Source organism: Oncorhynchus mykiss, chromosome 27, assembly GCF_013265735.2.
Source record: "Oncorhynchus mykiss isolate Arlee chromosome 27, USDA_OmykA_1.1, whole genome shotgun sequence".
NCBI lineage: Eukaryota > Metazoa > Chordata > Actinopteri > Salmoniformes > Salmonidae > Oncorhynchus > Oncorhynchus mykiss.
Window position 1 is genome coordinate 20879548 of NC_048591.1, and position 19993 is coordinate 20899540.

Here is a 19993-nt window from a genome sequence, read left to right on the forward strand (position 1 = left end):
CAATACTCTAACCACTACCCTGCCACCCCATAGATGACCAGTAGGGTCAAATAATAATAATCACAGTGGTTGTCGAGGGTGCAACAGGTCAGCACCTCAGGAGTGAATGTCAGTTGGCTTTTCATAGCGGATCATTCAGAGTGTCTCTAGAGAGTTGAAAACAGGCCAGGTAGTCCTGAGGCATGGTCCTAAGGTTCAGGTCCTCAGAGAGATAGAAATAACAAAAGAAAGAGAGAAAAATAGAGAATTAGAGAGAGCATACTTAAATTCACACAGGACACTGGATAAGACAGGAGAAATACTCCAGATATAACAGACTGACCCTAGCCCCCGACACAAACTATTGCAGCATAAATACTGGAGGCTGAGACAGGAGGGGTCGGGAGACACTGTGGCCCCATCCGACAAGACCCCGACAGGGCCAAACAGGCAGGATATAACCCCACACACTTTGCCAAAGCACAGCCCCCACACCACTAGAGGGATACCTTCAACCACCAATTTACCATCCTGAGACAAGGCTGAGTATAGCTCACAAAGATCTCCCCCACGCACAACCCAAGGGGGGGAGGGGGGTGCCAACCCTCACATCAGTGACTCAATGATCATATGCTATCCATTCATGTTTTTGGTATGTTATTTTATATCTGAGAATTAACCAATGCTATCAAGCCAATCCCCGGTTGTGATTACAGATGTTCATCTGTTGTGAAACGGCTAGTTTAGTTAGCGGTGGTGCGTCAAGGCATTATTCCACCGGGACTCAGGTGGCAAAAAGAACCATCACTGGGACAGCGCACAGATTATTTCTGTGAGCGCTGGTGTGCCATCCTGAACAAATGCTCGATTGATTTAATAACATTCTTTGTTGACCAGTTGAAAAAAGATTTTATTGAAATGGACTGGCATATTCAATTAACTTATAAACTAACCAAGCGCTCCAGGACAAGTTGTCTAAAGAAATAAAGGAACTTAAAATAAAGAAATTCAACCAAAACAAAAAAGACAAGGCCACGGACAGAGTCTACTCCTGGAGAAACCCTGATAAAAGAGGTCCTCCTCTCCATGACAGACGCAGGAGGGAGGCCGCTTACATTCTATCCATCCCCGACTGACCTACAACCAGCGCCTCATCTGCTACCAGTGCCAGTTTTTTTTTTTATCCAACGAGAGACTGGGCCGACGGAAACGGGGAGGTAGCCGCGGACATGCGCACCGACGAGATGCCGCACCCGACGGGGTAAGAAGACACGACTACCAGAGGCAGAGGGGACCGTTCACACGGTCCCAGACCCCACGGGACTGAGTGTCTTCAATTTATCAAGCAAGATATTGAGCCCTGCCCATATCTCCTTGCTTAATAGAGGGTCATCTCTTGTGCCTACAACTCAGTAAAACGATTTCGATGTTAAGGTAGACATGTTTAAGTTTTATTTTAGAAACATCCGTTTAAGGGAATACTTTAGCTCCCCGAATCGTGATATTTCTACTGAACATGTAGGTTGCTGACCTGCACATATTCCGACTCCTTTTAGAAGTAAAGAGTTATTTTGTACCTCCATTAAATCGCAATCACTCTATTGAGACATATTGCAGACTCGTTGAAAAAGAGATCGTTCATCTCCGTAAGAACAAACAGGAGTACATATCTTTCCATAATTGACCTAAGGATGAAAAACAAGCTTTGCTTGATTTACAATCCGATACGTCAGTCCTTACCCGCCCTACTGATAAGGGTGGGTCGGTTGTACAATCCGATACGTCTGTCCTTACCCGCCCTGCTGATAAGGGTGGGTCAGTTGTACAATCCCATACGTCAGTCCTTACCCGCCCTGCTGATAAGGGTGGGTCGGTTGTACAATCCGATACGTCAGTCCTTACCCGCCCTGCTGATAAGGGTGGGTCGGTTGTGCTCATGGATAGGTCTGTTTAAGTAAATGAGTGTCATAGACAACTGTTTGACAACACTTTACAAGAAACTCAGAAGTGACCCCACTGACCAATTTCAGAACACTATCTTTACTGTCCTAGATGGTTATTTAAGTTCTGGTCAGATAACCAAAAAAGAACACGGCTTTTTGGCTATTCAACACCCTAAAATTGCTACTTTTTATACTTTGCCGAAATTACACAAGAATGTTACAAAATCTCCAGGGCGCCCCATTGTTGTAAAGGACACCAGCAGTATGATCTCTATCGTTGAATCTCTTGATCCTCTCCCTGAGAATACCTTGTTAGTTACTTTTGATGTTGAGTCGTTATACAGAATATTCCACACGAGGGCGGTATTGAAGCTATGGAACATTTTCTTCTGCACGTGACCCTGATAAACTACTTTCCAGTGCATGCATTATAACATTGTCTGAAATAGTACTCACACACAACTACTTCATGTTTCTAGATGATTTCTTTGTTCAGACAAAGGGTTCTGCTATGGGATCCCCCATGGCTCCTAACTATACTAATGTGTATGTGGGTTACATGGAGAAACAGTCCATGAATCCTCTCAAATGTTTTCTTGCCTAACATCATTATTTGGTAAAGGTATATCGATGACATTTTTGTTTTATGGAGGGGTGATGCAAAACAGATCCAGGCATTCCATACTTTTCTTAACTCTTGTTCTGAGCATCTGAGATTTACTTTGCAATCTGACACGTCAAATCAGTTTCCTTGATCTCCTGTGAGGATAATGTTATATACACTGATTTTTACAGGAAACCTACTGATCGTTACAGTTTGTTGAGGGCTGATAGTTGTCACCCACTTCCCTTGAAAAACAGTTTGCCATACAGCCAATTCTGTCGAATAAAAAAAAAAAGCAAAAAACAACCAGATTTCGACAGAAACATGGCTGAGACGCAAAAAAAAATCAAGGAGCGAGGGTACAAAGATGGCCAGATTAATACTGACATTGAGAAAATTCAAAATAAACCGAGATATTTTTCAAGGACAGTCTCGCAAAAAGAAGCATTCTTGCGTTCTAACTACGCGCTATGCAAAGTGCTTTGAACAAATTAAGGGAATCGTTCAAACATTGGCACATTCTAAACTCCGATGACAGTATCGGTAATGTGTTTTCAGGCTCCCTTGATCGTATTCTCGCGGGGCAGAAATCTCTGAGATCAATTGGTAAACTCTGATTTACCACCCTGTACAACGTCTATTTGCGCCCCTACTGGATGGAAACTACAAGTGTAATGGCTGTGCTCAATGCAATGGCACTTATGAATGTAGATCCTTTAAACACCCCCGAACAGGGAAACATATCCCTATCAAAGGTGTTATCACGTGCTCCACTAAGGCAGTTATTTATCTTATAAATTGTGCTTGTGGTAAAAATGATGTGGGTTAAACAAAGCGCAAATTAAAAGTACGAATCTCGGTGCATCGTAGCACCATTAAGTGCATCGATTTACCAGTAGCGGCTCACTTTTTTGGAAGCAAACCACTCGATTTCGTCCCTAAATTATATCGACCTCGACAATTTATTGTTAAAACGAGAGGCTGCCTGGATCTTTAATTAATTTAAAGACTCTTACTCCCTTCGGTCTCAACGTAGACTTTGATCTGAAGTCATTCTTGTGATTATTGTGATTTTTCCGTTGTAAATGTTTGTAGGCCTATGTAGCCAAATTGTATCTATGATCGTATGCTATCCATTCATGTTTTTGGTATGTTATTTTTTATATCTGAGAATTAACCAATGATATTAGGCCACACCCGGCCATTATTACAGACACCTGTGTGTGTCCTTTGATACTATATAAACTAGTCACCCCGCAGTGTTTGTCATTATACCCTGATGAAGAAAGCTTGTCTGTCGAAACGTTGGTTATTAGGTTATTAAATGATTGCAGCTGAGTTCCTAGAGTGTGCACTGTCCTTTAATTTTTCAAGTCTTCTACCCATATAAACTGTATTTATTTCAAATATTTTAGGGGGACAATAATGCTATTACACAATTTCTGATATATCACATGGCTTAACAAATTTAACAAAATAGGCTACGTCCCAAAATAAATGTAAAATGACAAGGGGGATTTGTTCATTTGAATTTTGTTTTATTATTTAAATGAATTACATCATTAAAGTCACTAGTGTGTCCCGAAATTGATGGTCTTATTGATTACTGTTCTCCTGGCAGCAGGATCACAGATTCGTCGTCACGACAAAGACATGCTAAACTTTGTAACGTTCGTCGTAGGTGGAAGAAGAGGAGGACCAATGTGCAGCGTGGTTAGTGTCCATATTCTTTAATAAAGTAATTGAACACTGAAACAATAACTAAAACAACAAACGAACGGTACTGGAAAAACACTGAACAGAAAATAATCACCCACAACTCAAGGTTGAAAACAGGCTGCCTAAGTATGGTTCTCAATCAGGGATAACGATTGACAGCTGCCTCTGATTGAGAACCATACCAGGCCAAACACAGAAATACCAAATCATAAAAAAACGAACATAGACAACCCACCCAACTCACGCCCTGACCATACTAAAACAAAGACATAACAAAAGAACTAAGGTCAGAATGTGACAGATATGCAAATTGTATTGGGTCTAGGGTGCCAGGTAAGGTGGAGATGACATGGTTCTTACCTAGCCTCTCAAAGCACTTCATGATGACAAAAGTGAGTGCTACAGGGAGATAGTCATTTAGTTCAGTTACCTTAGCTTTATTGGGTGCAGGAACAATGGTGGACATCTTGAAGCAAGTGGGGCCAACAGACTGGGATATGGAAAGATTGAATAAGTCGGAAGTTGAAGTCGGAAGTTTACATACACTTAGGTTGGACTCGTTGAACTTGTTTTTCAACCTCTCCACAAATTTCTTGATAATTACGGATAGGCGTCCAGCTAGCGGGACAACTTCCGGTGAAACTAGAGGGTGCGCAATTCAAATAAATAATCATACAAATTATGGATATCAAACATTTAGCTAATACAGCAAAAAAATGACATGCGATTGTTTGAGGACGGCGCACCACATCAAAATATTGTTCCACCGGCACAGGTATCATACATTGAAATAACGATTAAATATTCACTTACTTTTTGAAAATCTTCCCCTGATTGTCATCCAAAGGGTCCCAGCTATAACATGTAGTGTTGTTTTGTTAGATAAAATCCTTCTTTATATCCCCAAAAGTTAGTTTAGTCGGCGCCATCAATTGGAGTAATCCACTCGTTGAACATGCAGAGAAAGGAATCCAAAAATCTACCCCTAAACTTTGTTTCAACAAGTTAAATACTTTTCTAGGGGATCACGTGACCCTTGAACGAGACGCCGAACTCGAGCATTAGCGACGGAAAAAGCCTCCAAGAAGAAGCTAGCTTCTGAAAAAGCTAGCGCCATTAGCCAGGAGCAAGAGGACCCGTTCCCCCCCGAGGCCCAACCCCACACTCTGTCGAAGACATCCTTTCTGAGTTGAGATCCCAACGTACAGAACTCAACATTAAATTAGATGCAATTAACTCTCAGATCAGTGCGATAGGGGGCAAGGTGACAAACCTGGAAAACGCTTTGCCTGACATCAACAACAAGATAACAAGACCATAAACGCAGGGCACCTGGACGAGGCAGAGGGGCGAATCCTATCCATGGAAAACTTATTGACAGATGCCATGGAAACAATAGCATATGCTAAAAAGAAAATAGAGCATCTGGAAGAGAAAACAGAGGACCTAGAGAACAGGGGGCGAAGGAATAATTGTGTTCTATTAAATTTGGGTGAAAAAGAATAGGGAAACATGTCACTGATCCGCTACCTGCAGGACAAACTTCCTGAGTGGCTCCACCTGTCCACCGACAGGCCCATAGAACTCGAGAGAGCACACCGAGCACTGAGGCCCCCGCCAGCAGCCAGACAACCACCGCGCCCAATCACCATACGTTTCCTGAGATTCACCGATAAGGAATGAGTCCTACAGGTGGCGAAAATCAACACCATCACAGTGGGAAACGTCAAACTCACTTTACACCAGGACCTGTCAGCTGGAATACGCCGAAAGCGCAGAGAGTTTGACGAGGTGAAGAAATACTCGATTGACCAAGGCATCTTCAGGGGATTCAAATCCCCAAACGAGCTGAGGATTCTTCACCAAGGATCCCTGCGACACTTCAAAACTCCAGAAGAGGCCAAACGTTTTTTGAAAGGCAATCCTGGTCAATGAGAAACGGAACAATGACTTAATGCGATTAATGCTATTACTAAAGAAGGTAAGACAACATATAGCCGATATCCAAAGACCCACCGCCCCGCTAAATGTCATTATAGCCGTCCAATCTATATTTATTTTCCTTTAGCTGAGAGGGATATGCTCTATAGCCTAATCTAGCCCTACTAATGTTTCAGCCTACTTTTATTTCCCTTTTTATGTGTTGCTATTATTACTTGTGGTTCCCTATGTCCCCTGGAGGAGGTATATGTAGGCTGCGCTATTGATTTTATGTGGTCTGGACGGGGGCTAAGTTGTCATTTACTCAATGCGGGGCGGAGAGGATGAGGCATTGCTAACTGTTCCTGTTTTTTTTTTTCGGAACACAGAATTGAGACTCAGCGGGGGGTAATAGATCCAACGGGATGTGTCAAGTTGTTTGGGAACTCGGCTGAGGTGTTCAGAGATTGTTATTTTATGTACACCATTTATTTTCCTTTTATGTGAACGCTGTAACTATTATCCACTTTTACCCAGAGATGACTTGCACTAAAGTTCGATTACTGTTCGATGACGATCACTAGTACCTTAAATCTATTGACATGGAACTGCCATGGTCTAGGTCATGCAATAAAACAGAAAAAGATACTATGTGCTCTAAAAAAGGAAAAAGCAGATATCGTGCTATTACAAGAGACACACCTCTGTCATGCCGAACATGCCAAACTCCGCAGAGCTTGGGTGGGACAGGTGCATTTCTCATCTTTCACAGTAGAGGTACAGCCATACTTATCCATAAGAATGTTCCATTGACAAAAATTTACAAAAACATATCTGATCCGGAGGGGAGATTTATTTTGATAACTGGGTCAACCAATTACTATCTTAAACATATACGCCCCTAACACAGATACTCCTGCATTCATGTAAAAAATGATAACCCTGTTCAATGAGCATTGTGTTTCCTTTGGCGTGGTGGCCAGAGATTTTAATTGTACCCTTAACCCAACCCTAGACAAATCTTCTCAAGTCCCCACCACAAATCCTAGATCTGCAAAGATGTTGAACTCTCTTACTAAAGAGATGGGACTGATAGATATCTGGAGAGAGACTAATAGCTCATCTATGGACTATACATACTACTCTAATGTCCATAACACCAACTCCCGTATAGATCACATTTTTATCCCAAAGAGTTCCATAAATTCAGCAACGTGTACAATCGGACCCATAGCACTTTCTGATCACGCCTTTGTACACCTCCGCTTTGACCTCTGCAAAAACATCCTGAGGTCAAAGAGCTGGAAATTCAACACCTCCATGTTATCAAACGAAGCGTTCCATACATTGGTAACTACATGGATAGACAACTACACACAAGACAACAAAGATTCTCCTGTTTTTCCGGCCACAATTTGGGACGCTGCTAAAGCCACACTAAGAGGTCATCTAATTGCATATGATTCCTCTAAGAAAAAAACAATGGAAGCACACAAGCTAGATCTCGAGAGGGAGCTGGAATGCTTTGAAAAAGTACATAAACAATCCCCAGACAGCACCTCCTGGAGTCAACTTAAAGCAGCCAAACCAAACTGAATTTGGACTACACTCGGGAGATAATTTTTTTTCTTCTTTACTAAACAGAAATACCATGAGTGTAGCAATAGGCCTAGTAGATTGCTTGCTTACCAATTAAAAAAAGAGCAGTCAGAGCGTAAAATCATGGCTATCCAAACAGCAGAGGACGAGGTCACAAAAAGAAACATTTAACTTTATGATTTTTACTGCAAACTATATACCTATAAGAAAAAACACACGGAGGCAGAACTCCACTCCTTCCTAAAGGGAATCTCGCTAAATAAAGTATCAGAGACCTACCAAGAAGATCTCAACTCCCCCTTCACTCCTGAGGAGATCCTGGAGGCAATTACCTCCATGCCACCTAATAAGTCCCCAGGCCCAGATGGATTCCCCAGAGAGTTCTACAAAGCTTTTTGGCCCCAGCTCAGCCCTATCTTCATGCCAATGCTGGAGGATTTTTCCCAGACTCAATGCACACAGCTCGCATTACAGTGTTGCTCAAAAAAGACAAGGACCCTCTATCCTGCTCGTCCTTCTGGCCCATAAGCTTGTTGGATTTCGACTACAAAATAATTACCAAATTGCTCGCCAAAAGACTAAACACTCTTCTTCCCAAAATAATAAAAGCGGACAAAACTGGTTTTATTAGAGACAGATACTCTTCTGATAACATTCACCGTCTTTTTGATATTATTGATCAAATAAACGCACAGAAGACCCCTGTCCTGCTGGCTTCACTGGATGCTGAGAAGGTGTTCCACACCCCTGTCCTGCTGGATGCTGAGAAGGTGTTCCACACCCCTGTCCTGATGGATGCTGAGAAGGTGTTCCACACCCCTGTCCTGCTGGCTTCACTGGATGATGAGAAGGTGTTCCACACCCCTGTCCTGCTGGCTTCACTGGATGCTGAGAAGGTGTTCCACACCCCTGTCCTGCTGGCTTCACTGGATGATGAGAAGGTGTTCCACACCCCTGTCCTGCTGGCTTCACTGGATGCTGAGAAGGTGTTCCACACCCCTGTCCTGCTGGCTTCACTGGATGCTGAGAAGGTGTTCCACACCCCTGTCCTGCTGGCTTCACTGGATGATGAGAAGGTGTTCCACACCCCTGTCCTGCTGGCTTCATTGGATGATGAGAAGGTGTTCCACACCCCTGTCCTGCTGGCTTCACTGGATGCTGAGAAGGCGTTTGACAGGATGGAGTGGAGCTTTCTGTTTTCAGTCTTAGAAAAGTTTAATATGGGCCCAATTTTTTTTTAAATGGATCAAATCACTATACTCTCATCCAAATGCCATGGTGACTACTAACGGACTGAACTCTGACAGATTCCCTCTGGAACGGGGCACAAGAAAAGGGGGCTCGCTGTCCCCCCTGCTCTACTTGTTGGGGGCGGAGCCTCTGGCAGAGTTGATAAGGAGCAATCCAAGTATTATGGGTGTTTCTGCAGGCGGCCTGCAGCTCTCTCACAGTTTCCTTTTTCAAAACAACTAACCAAAGCATCACCAAATGTATATGGGACAATAAAAACCCAGGATCAAGTTCTCCACTCTATCGAAACCTGAATCTAAAAATGTGGTCTTGCCCTTCCCTCCCTTCAATTGTACTACTGGTCTGCCCAAATCCGCAACATGCTAACATGGATCACAAACAGACAAGAGTCAACGTGGATTCAGATAGAAGCCCAATCCTGTGGTTCATTACCCCTAAGCTCAATTATATTCATTAATAACTTTAGTGAAGTGGTCAACATAGCCAAAACCTTTGTGATTTACAGCACCCTACTAGCGTGGAGGGACTGTAAGAAATACCTGGGCATTTCCTCCCAAATAAGTAGGCAACCCAGACTTGCCAAAAGCCCTGAGGGATGCCAACTTTAATCTTTGGCATACTCTACGAATCAGCACCTTTTCAGACTTATTTCATCAGTAAACCACTGCACTGAAATCCTTTCAAGAGCTCTGCAGTGAATTCAATGTGCCAAGATCCCATTTAAAAAAACATCTTTAAATTAGACATGTAATTTCCTCATTTACCTTCCAAGAGGAGGTTTAGAACTCAGTTGAATGAAGTTGAAACCCTTCTTGTCACAGCACAATCCATTAAAGGCAAAATATCTTATATCTATAGACTCCTTTCTGAGAAAGGAGGCTCCTCCTTTACTCCTTTGAAAATAATCTGGGAAAAGAACCTGGTCTGACTATCAGTGATGAGTTATGGGCGGAGGTTTACGACAGGGTATACTGCTCCTCTACTAATGTAAAAATGAAAGAATCTAATTACACATTTTGTACACATTTTATTACACTCCTTTGAGACTCCATAGAATGAAAAGAGACATGTCTCCTAACTGTATAAGATGTACCTCTGAAAGTGGAACCTATATGCATGTATTTTGGAGCTGTAGAGAGCTGTATGTATAGATTGCCAGATTCTGGCAATCTATACATACTGCTGCACAGAAAATACTAGATGTACAGTTTGATATGACCCCGTGTATCTATCTTCTTAATGCCCAGCAGGACTTTGTTCTTGATCCTGACAGAGAAAATTTGCTTATGACTATTACATACTTTGCTAAGAAATGTATTCTTCTATTGTGGGCCTCTAATACCTCTCCTACATTTAAAATGTGGATTGACCAGATTGGTGACTTTCTCCCTCTTCAAAACCTCACTTATGACCTCCACAAGAGACAGTCCAAGTATGATAGACTCTGGTCTCCACTACTCAACTATATTTCAAATTGGACAGAGTGTATGGGGTGATTAGGGAAATTAGAAGATATATGTTGTGTAAGGTGCTGTAAAATCTAAAAACGAATAATTTGCTCGTCGTCTCAGCGAAGGAAGGAGACGTGTTCGGTCTCCTAGAGATGAACGTGCTTTGGTACGAAAAGTTAAAATCAATCCCAGAACTTCAGAAAAGGACCTTGTGAAGATGCTGGAGGAAACAGGTACATAAGTATCTATATCCACAGTAAAACAAGTCCTATATCGACATAACCTGAAAGGCCGCTCAGCAAGGAAGAAGCCATAGCCAATGCGAGTGTAGCGAAATGCTTGTGCTTCTAGTTCCGACAATGCAGTAATAACCAATGAGTAATCTAACCTAACAATTCCAAAACTACTACTTTATACACACAAGTGTAAAGGGATAAAGAATATGTACATAAATATACGAATGAGTGATGGTACAGAACAGCATAGGCAAGATGCAGTAGATAGTGTCGAGTACAGTATATACATATGAGATGAGTAATGTAGGGTATGTAAACAAAGTGGCATAGTTTAAAGTGGCTAGTGATACATATTTTACATAAAGATGCAGTAGATAATAGAGTACAGTATATACATATGAGATGAGTAATGTAGGGAATGTAAACATTATATTAAGTAGCATTGTTTAAAGTGGCTAGTGATATATTTTACATCAATTTCCATCAATTCCTATTATTAAAGTGGCTGGAGTTGAGTCAGTGTGTTGGCAGCAGCCACTCAATGTTAGTGGTGGCTGTTTAACAGTCTGATGGCCTTGAGATAGAAGCTGTTTTTCAGTCTCTCGGTCCCTGCTTTGATGCACCTGTCTGACATCGCCTTCTGGATGACAGCGGGATGAACAGGCAGTGGCTCGGGTGGTTGTTGTCCTTGATGATCTTTATGGCCTTCCTGTGACATCGGGTGGTGTAGGTGTCCTGGAGGGCAGGTAGTTTGCCCCCGGTGATGCGTTGTGCTGACCTCACTACCCTCTGGCGAGCCTTACGGTTGTGGGCGGAGCAGTTGCCGTACCAGGCGGTGATACAGCCCGACAAGAGGCTCTCGATTGTGCATCTGTAGAAGTTTGTGAGTGCTTTTGGTGACCAGCCGAACATCTTCAGCCTCCTGAGGTTGAAGAGGCGCTGCTGGCCTTCTTCACGACGCTGTCTGTGTGGGAGGACCAATTCAGTTTGTCCGTGATGTGTACGCCGAGGAACTTAAAACTTACTACCCTCTCCACTACTGTTCCATCGATGTGGATAGGGGGGTGCTCCCTCTGCTGTATCCTGAAGTCCACGATCATCTCCTTTGTTTTGTTGACGTTGAGTGGGAGGTTATTTTCCTGACACCACACTCCGAGGGCCCTCACCTCCTCCCTAATAATCAAGCATACCACTGTAGTGTCGTCCGCAAACTTGATGATTGAGTTGGAGGCGTGCGTGGCCACGCAGTCGTGGGTGAACAGGGAGTACAGGAGAGGGCTCAGAACGCACCCTTGTGGGGCCCCAGTGTTGAGGATCAGCGGGGTGGAGATGTTGTTACCTACCCTCACCACCTGGGGGCGGCCCGTCAGGAAGTCCAGTACCCAGTTGCACAGGGCAGGGTCGAGACCCAGGGTCTCGAGCTTAATGACGAGTTTGGAGGTGGACAATGACCCCAAGCATACTTCCAAAGCTTAAGGACAACAAAGGACAACAAAGTCTAGGTATTGGAGTGGCCATCACAAAGCCCTGACCTCAATCCTATAGAAAATTTGTTGGCAGAACTGAAAAAGTGTGTGCAAGCAATGAGGCCTACAAACCTGACTCAGTTACACCAGCTCTGTCAAGAGGAATGGGACAAAATTCACCCAACTTATTGTGGGAAGCTTGTGGAAGGCTACCCGAAACATTTGACCCAAGTTAAACAATTTAAAGGCAATCTTACCAAATACTAATTGAGTGTATGTAAACTTCTGACCCACTGGGTATGTGATGAAAGAAATAAAAGCTGAAATAAATAATTCTCTCTACTATTATTCAGACATTTCACATTCTTAAAATAAAGTGGTGATCCTAACTGACCTAAAAACAGGGAATTTTGTGAAAAACTGAGTTTAAATGTATTTGGTTAAGGTGTCTGTAAACTTCCGACTTCAACTATGTGTCCGTAAATACTCCAGCCAGCTGGTCTGCACGTGGTTTGAGGACGCGGCTTGAGATGCCACCTGGTGAGGGTTAACACGCTTAGATTACTTACTCATGTCGGCCACGGAGAACGAGTGCTCGTAAGCGTCGGGGGCCGCGTAGGTGGCCTGATGTTTTCTTTGCTCAATTAGTGTCAAATCTGGTTCACAACAATGTAATGGCTTATTTGCAAGGTGTGGCTTATTTGATCGAATAGAGATTTTGTAATGCTTAAGTTGTTACAAGTGTACTGATATGACAACCCGGCAACTTTGAGAAAAAACACTTTATATCGGATATGTGCCTGTTGTTCACATGCATACAGTGCCTTAAAGTATTCACCCCCCTTGGCATTTTTCCTATTTTGCTGCATTACAACCTGTAATTTAAATGGATTTTTATTTGGATTTCATGTAATAGACATACACAAAATAGTCCAAATTTAAAAAAAGGAAAAGTGGTGCGTGCACATGTATTCACCCGCTTTGCTCTGAAGACCCTAAATAAGCTCGGGTGCAACCAATTACCTTCAGCAGTTACATAATTAATTAAATAAAGTCCACCTGTGTGCAATCTAAATGTCACATGATCTCAGTATATATACACACCTGTTTTGAAAGGCCCCAGATTCTGCAACACCACTATGCAAGGGGCACTACCAAGCATGCGGCACCATGAAGACCAAGGAACTCTCCAAACAGGTCAGGGACAAGGTTGTGGAGAAGTACAGATCAGGGTTGTGTTATAAAAAAATATCAGAAACTTTGAACATTCCATGGAGCACCATTAAATCCAAAAATGGAAAGACTATTGCACCACAACAAACCTGCCAAGAGAGGGCCGCCCACCAAAACTCATGGACCAGGCAAGGAGGGCATTAATCAGAGAGGCAACAAAGTGACCAAAGATAACCCTGAAGGAGCTGAAAAGCTCCACAGCGGAGATTGGAATATCTGTCCATAGGACCACTTTAAGCTGTACACTCCATAAAGCTGGGCTTTACGGAAGAGTGGCCAGAAAAAGCCATTGCTTAAAAAAAAAAATAAGCAAACATGTTTGGTGTTCGCCAAAAGGCATGTGGGAGACTCCCCAAACATATGGAAGAAGGTACTCTGGTCAGATAAGACAACAATTTTGCTTTATGGCCATCAAGGAAAACGCTATGTCTGGCACAAACCCAAAACCTCTCAGTACCCCAAGAACACCATCCCCACAGTGAAGCATGGTGGTGGCAGCATCATGCTGTGTGGATGTTTTTCATCAGGAGGGACTGGGAAACTGGTCAGAATTGAAGGAATGATGGACGAAATTCTTGAGGGAAACCTGTTTCAGTCTTCCAGAGATTTGAGACTGGGAAGGAGATTCACCTTCCAGCAGGACAATGACCCTAAGCATACTGCTAAAGCAACACACATTTAAATGTCTTGGAATGGCCTAGTCAAAGCTCAGACCTCAATCCAAATTGAGAATCTGTGGTATGACTTAAAGATTGCTGTACACCAGCAGGAACCCATCCAACTTAAAGGAGCTGGAGCAGTTTTGCCTTGAAGAATGAGCAACAATCCCAGTGGCTAGATGTGCCAAGTTTATAGAGACATATCCCAAGAGACTTGCAGCTGTAATTGCTGCAATAGGTGGCTCTACAAAGTATTGACTTTGGGCAATCAAGTTACATTTTTTTGTCTTATTTCTTGTTTGTTTAACAATAAAACATATTTTGCATCTTCAAAGTGGTAGGCATGTTGTATAAATCAAATGATACAAATCCCCCCAAAATGTATTTTAATTCCAGTTTGTAAAGGCAACAAAATAGTAAAAATGCCAAGGGGGGTGAATACTAGCCGCTGTATCTGCCCTCTCATTGGCTAGAATGGTCTCACCTGATTTTGACACCTCCCGACTGCCTTCGATTTTTGAAGACATTTAGTTCCATTGTTAGAGCGGCCACATGAGTATATGGTCAACATAATCGATAATCTGTGTGCAAGGCAAACGCAGCGTTCCATTGGAAATGAATGTATTTCAGGTGTACCAAAACACAATTATGCGGTCGGTCTGATCGAGGCATCACCCTCGGAGTTTCGACAGCAACACTTGACAACGTTGGGCTCTCCGAGCGAGTTGGTAAAGGAAGGGGCCTGGTTTGGGATCATAGCGATAGATAGAGGACTCATCTTTATATCTGTGCCATTGTAGTGTCTGTGTCCGCATCGGCAGCGCCATTGCGTCTAAATCCCATTGGAATCCCCACCCAGTTGACTACTTTGATTACTTTAAAATGGAGGAAGCATGGTGGAAGCCCTCAATGGTGCTGCCCATGCCAAAACGGACTTTTGGCCTTTAGAGGCCTCTATCATTCTCTACGTTTGGGATTCACCAGTTATTTGTGTGCAGTACATCTTCACAGACTCCACCACACCACAGCATTGTAAGTCTATTTCATTTGTAATGGTTAAAGCTTTTTGTTGTAATTGTTAACTTGTAAAAACATAGCATTAGAATTTAATTTATCAGAAAGTCAACTGAAAATCTATGAAATACAACATTGCATAATTTAGATTTTGTTTTATGATTTAAAACAGCAAACGTTCAAATATTTTGGCCCTATTTAGAGTAATCTTCTGTGCTATTTGAATGGAATGCACTTCCTATTATTGCAATAACGATTCGATTTTCATTTTAACCAATGTTATTAACTTTTGCTCCAATTCTGTGTTTAATTTACATGTGACTTTTGATTCTGAGATCTAAAATGTTTCTTGACATTACTAAAATTATTTGAAATATTGCAATAACAATATCAGGGTCTAGCAGAATGAACACTTTGGCTGTTCCAACAGACAGGTGGAAAGGCTGGTATCTTTCCCTATGGCACCAAACACCAAAGGACCAAAGTTTGCCTGGTTGGACCCATCAAGACTTTACTGTAATTCCTAGGAACTAGTGATACACCTTTAGTTACCATCCTGTTTATTTTTTATCCTGATCAGTCTTTGTTCATTTCTAGCATACCCATACCATGATGCAGTCACCACCATGCTTGAAAATAAGGAGGCAGTTACTCAGTGATGTGTTGTGTTTGCCACAAACATAGGTTTTGCATTTAGGCCAAAAAGGGTATTCCTTTGCCATGTTTTTTTTTTTCAATATTACTTTAGTGCCTTATTGCATATGCACAGGATGTATGTTTTAGAATTGTTTTATTCTGTATATTTGTATTTAGATCTTTATTGTGGAGTCACTACAATGTTGTTTATCTATCCTCATTTTTCTCCCATCACAGACATTGAACTCTATAACTGTTTTTAAATCACCAATAGCCTCATGGTGACACCCTTGAGCATTTTCCCTTCCTGTCCGGCAGCTCCGTTCAAGAAGGACAACTGTATATTTGATGTGGTTTAATACATCATCCAAAGCATATTTATTAACTTCACCATGCTTAAAGAGATATTCAATGTCTGATTTATTATTGTTACCCGTCTACCAAGCAGGTAGGGATGGTGTACCTAATAAACTGACCCGTGAGTGGATTTTAGTTTCTTTATTATTCATTTGTAAAGATCAAGTATTTTGTGAAGATCAATGACAAATCACAATAAAATATATTTCAATCCCACTTTGTAACAGAAACAAAATTAAGAAATAAAAAGGCGGTGAATACTAACTATAACTAATTTCCCATGCAGTGTGTAAAATTTGTATTTTTCCCAGTGCATATACTGTAAAGATACAGTAAGGAAACCAATAGCAGTCCGGGTGGTCAATCTGGTTCATTCTGTATCTAATCCAGGCACTGTCAGATTGTGTGAAGGACCTTCTCTGTCCATTCCAGAATGAGGCCATTGACCTGGTCGCGGGTATAGATGCAATGGGATTAATCCACGGTAAACAACTACACAGGAAAACATACAATCTCAACCAATATGCTCATGTGTTGTTGCTGAAGTGTGGCTGCATGCGATTTACTGCATACTAATTTTATTTCACATCCAGCAAGCTCCACTGAAAGGGCAGTAAACCTAACCACTCTGAATTATACTTAATTTAGGGGTAGTTCACATTTAGGTCCTGCCACAATGACACGCTTTAAGAGTAAAATATCACACCATGCAACACAAAACAAAAGCCTTGCAAAATCAATCATACTATGTGTGAAAGGGATCTGTATGGCTTGATCTACGTGGAATGCTGCTGTCTCTTCAATCAGGTTTATAAGTCTTCTGAGAGAAAATATTGATTGGTGAAATAAACTCTCACAATCTCATCACTACAACAGTCTATCTGTGCTGTTTCTAAGATGTCATTTTTGTCTTGGTGGTTTTCAGGATCGTCACAACCCTTGGAAAGGGCTTTCTGGCTATCTGCAAAGCAGGACACGTACAGTGCCTTGCGAAAGTATTCGGCCCCCTTGAACTTTGCGACCTTTTGCCACATTTCAGGCTTCAAACATAAAGATATAAAACTATTTTTTTGTGAAGAATCAACAAGTGGGACACAATCATGAAGTGGAACGACATTTATTGGATATTTCAAACTTTTTTAACAAATCAAAAACTGAAAAATTGGGCGTGCAAAATTATTCAGCCCCCTTAAGTTAATACTTTGTAGCGCCACCTTTTGCTGCGATTACAGCTGTAAGTCGCTTGGGGTATGTCTCTATCAGTTTTGCACATCGAGAGACTGACATTTTTTCCCATTCCTCCTTGCAAAACAGCTCGAGCTCAGTGAGGTTGGATGGAGAGCATTTGTGAACAGCAGTTTTCAGTTCTTTCCACAGATTCTCGATTGGATTCAGGTCTGGACTTTGACTTGGCCATTCTAACACCTGGATATGTTTATTTTTGAACCATTCCATTGTAGATTTTGCTTTATGTTTTGGATCATTGTCTTGTTGGAAGACAAATCTCCGTCCCAGTCTCAGGTCTTTTGCAGACTCCGTCAGGTTTTCTTCCAGAATGGTCCTGTATTTGGCTCCATCCATCTTCCCATCAATTTTAACCATCTTCCCTGTCCCTGCTGAAGAAAAGCAGGCCCAAACCATGATGCTGCCACCACCATGTTTGACAGTGGTGTGTTCAGCTGTGTTGCTTTTACGCCAAACATAGCGTTTTGCATTGTTGCCAAAAAGTTCAATTTTGGTTTCATCTGACCAGAGCACCTTCTTCCACATGTTTGGTGTGTCTCCCAGGTGGCTTGTGGCAAACTTTAAACGACACTTTTTATGGATATCTTTAAGAAATGGCTTTCTTCTTGCCAGGGGCGGAATAATTTTGCACGCCCAATTTTTCAGTTTTTGATTTGTTAAAAAAGTTTGAAATATCCAATAAATGTCGTTCCACTTCATGATTGTGTCCCACTTGTTGATTCTTCACAAAAAAAAATACATACTTTCGCAAGGCACTGTACATACAAATCCAGAGCCAAGAGTACAGGGACTACTCAGGCAGAGAGAAGATGGAGGTTCACCTGTATGTGTTAAGGCCATCACACTGACACAATTGCTTTCCTTGGTGAATAAGTCACCAGAGTCTATGGCCAATGAAGGGACATCACTCATCTAAGGTTTCAAGAGTCCTGCCTTGTTTGTAGAATCCAGAGGTGAAGGATAAAGAGACAGACTCATTAACATGAATGTAGCAAGACAACATACAGTGTGATAGACAAGCTCAATGAACCCACAAGCTAAGAGGCAGTATGGCCTGTTTTGGCTCTCACTGTTTGTATTTGTTTCAATGAATGCAAGCATGGCCTCATTTCCTCTGACATAATCTAGTGTTGGTGCAGGAATCAAGGACCCTAGTCTGTAGCAAAGAACACCTTTTGTATTTAAGTAAACATTTCCCCTTCAAGGAGATTCTCTGAATGTGTTTTGTCCTGTAACTCAGTAGGACTGCTGGTGTGCATCACATTGAGTTAAGAGTTTGAATATAAATACAGTGGACATCCCAAATAGCACCCTATTCTGTTATTTTGACCAGTGCCCATAGAGCAAGTAATGCACTATGTAGGGAATAGGGTACCATTTGAGAAACAACCACAGCCACGAGTTGGTCTCTCTCTGTGCTGCAGGGCTCCAGATGCTGATAGTGGACCAGTGGATAGAGACCGGAGGAACCATGAAGGCTGCTATCAAACTGGTGGAGCGGCAGGGAGCGACTGTTGTAGGTCACATGCCAGACAATGTCTCATTGTAGGTAGGCTAGATTTGATTTAATCTGTTGTATCACTGAAAAGTGCTAAAAATATATACTTTAATCACAACTGTATACTGTAAAGTTTTCTATCTGAATTATTATCAAGTAAAAGTAATGCATATTTGCAGGTGTTGATGCTGTGCCAATTGAGAACAGCGAGGGAGGGAAGTGGATCAAGGAGAAATACAAGCTCTCACTGCATCCCGGAGGAACTACAGATTCAAATTGACCAACAATATTTTGACTCCTTCCAAGAGCTTCGCCAGTTAAATGCTCAAACTCAATGTCATGCAGTTCCGAGCGGGTAGGCAATCTAACTGTGCTGACAAGAACTCTGTTACTCTAGTATGGTGCTTTATCCAAAAAGTCACTAAGATCATGAATTGCCTTGGAGTGGTGAATGCATTCCATTATTTTGGCTTATATACAAGCACATTGTATATATAGTACCTAGTGAAAGTGTAAACAAATTCAATATAAAAATAGATTAGCTTTTTTTCCCTGTAGATCCACATATTCAAATTGAAAGAAATTACAGCTGTGTATCATTTTGAATAATATTCGACCAACTTTGTACAACTCTTAGGCATGGGCACAACGAGTGACCTAAGCGACTGAGCGTAGCATGATTGTTGGTGCCAGGCGGGCCGGTTCCAGTATCTCAGAAACGACTGCCTCTTGGGCTTTTTGTGCACAACAGTGTCTAGACTTTACCGATAATGGCGCGAAAAAATGTATTAAAAAAACTCCAGTCGATAGCGACAGTCCTGTGTGCGAAAACAGCTTGTTGATGAGAGAGGCCAAAGAAGAAACTACAGGTTTGTGGTGGCAGCATCATATTATGGGTATGCTTGTCACCAGCAGGGACTGGGGATAGGATGAAAAAAAAAATTATGGAGCACAGCCCAGGTAAAAAGTTATAGGAAATCCCACCTCTTCTGAAAACCTAAATTCAAAAACAATGACCCAAATTGTAATGCCAAAGATGCATGGCTTTCCAATGAGGTGTTGAGTGTTCCTAAATAGTCCAGTCTCTATCCTGACTTAAATCTGCTTAAAAAAAAACAAGACAATGTTTGAATATTGCTGTCTATCAATGATTCCCAACCACATTTACTGAGCTTGAGCAATT

At 41.9% G+C, this 19993-nt stretch overlaps 1 protein-coding gene across 1 annotated transcript; it reads left to right on the forward strand.

Moving 5' to 3' along the window:
* Nucleotides 1-6208: 6208 nt before the first annotated feature.
* On the forward strand, nucleotides 6209-19169 carry zgc:174895 (uncharacterized protein LOC100126024 homolog). Its single transcript, XM_036964642.1, is given in 7 exon segments — nucleotides 6209-6226; nucleotides 16458-16555; nucleotides 16990-17044; nucleotides 18065-18149; nucleotides 18734-18832; nucleotides 18990-19050; nucleotides 19052-19169. Coding segments are annotated over 7 exon segments (534 nt in total).
* Nucleotides 19170-19993: the final 824 nt, after the last annotated feature.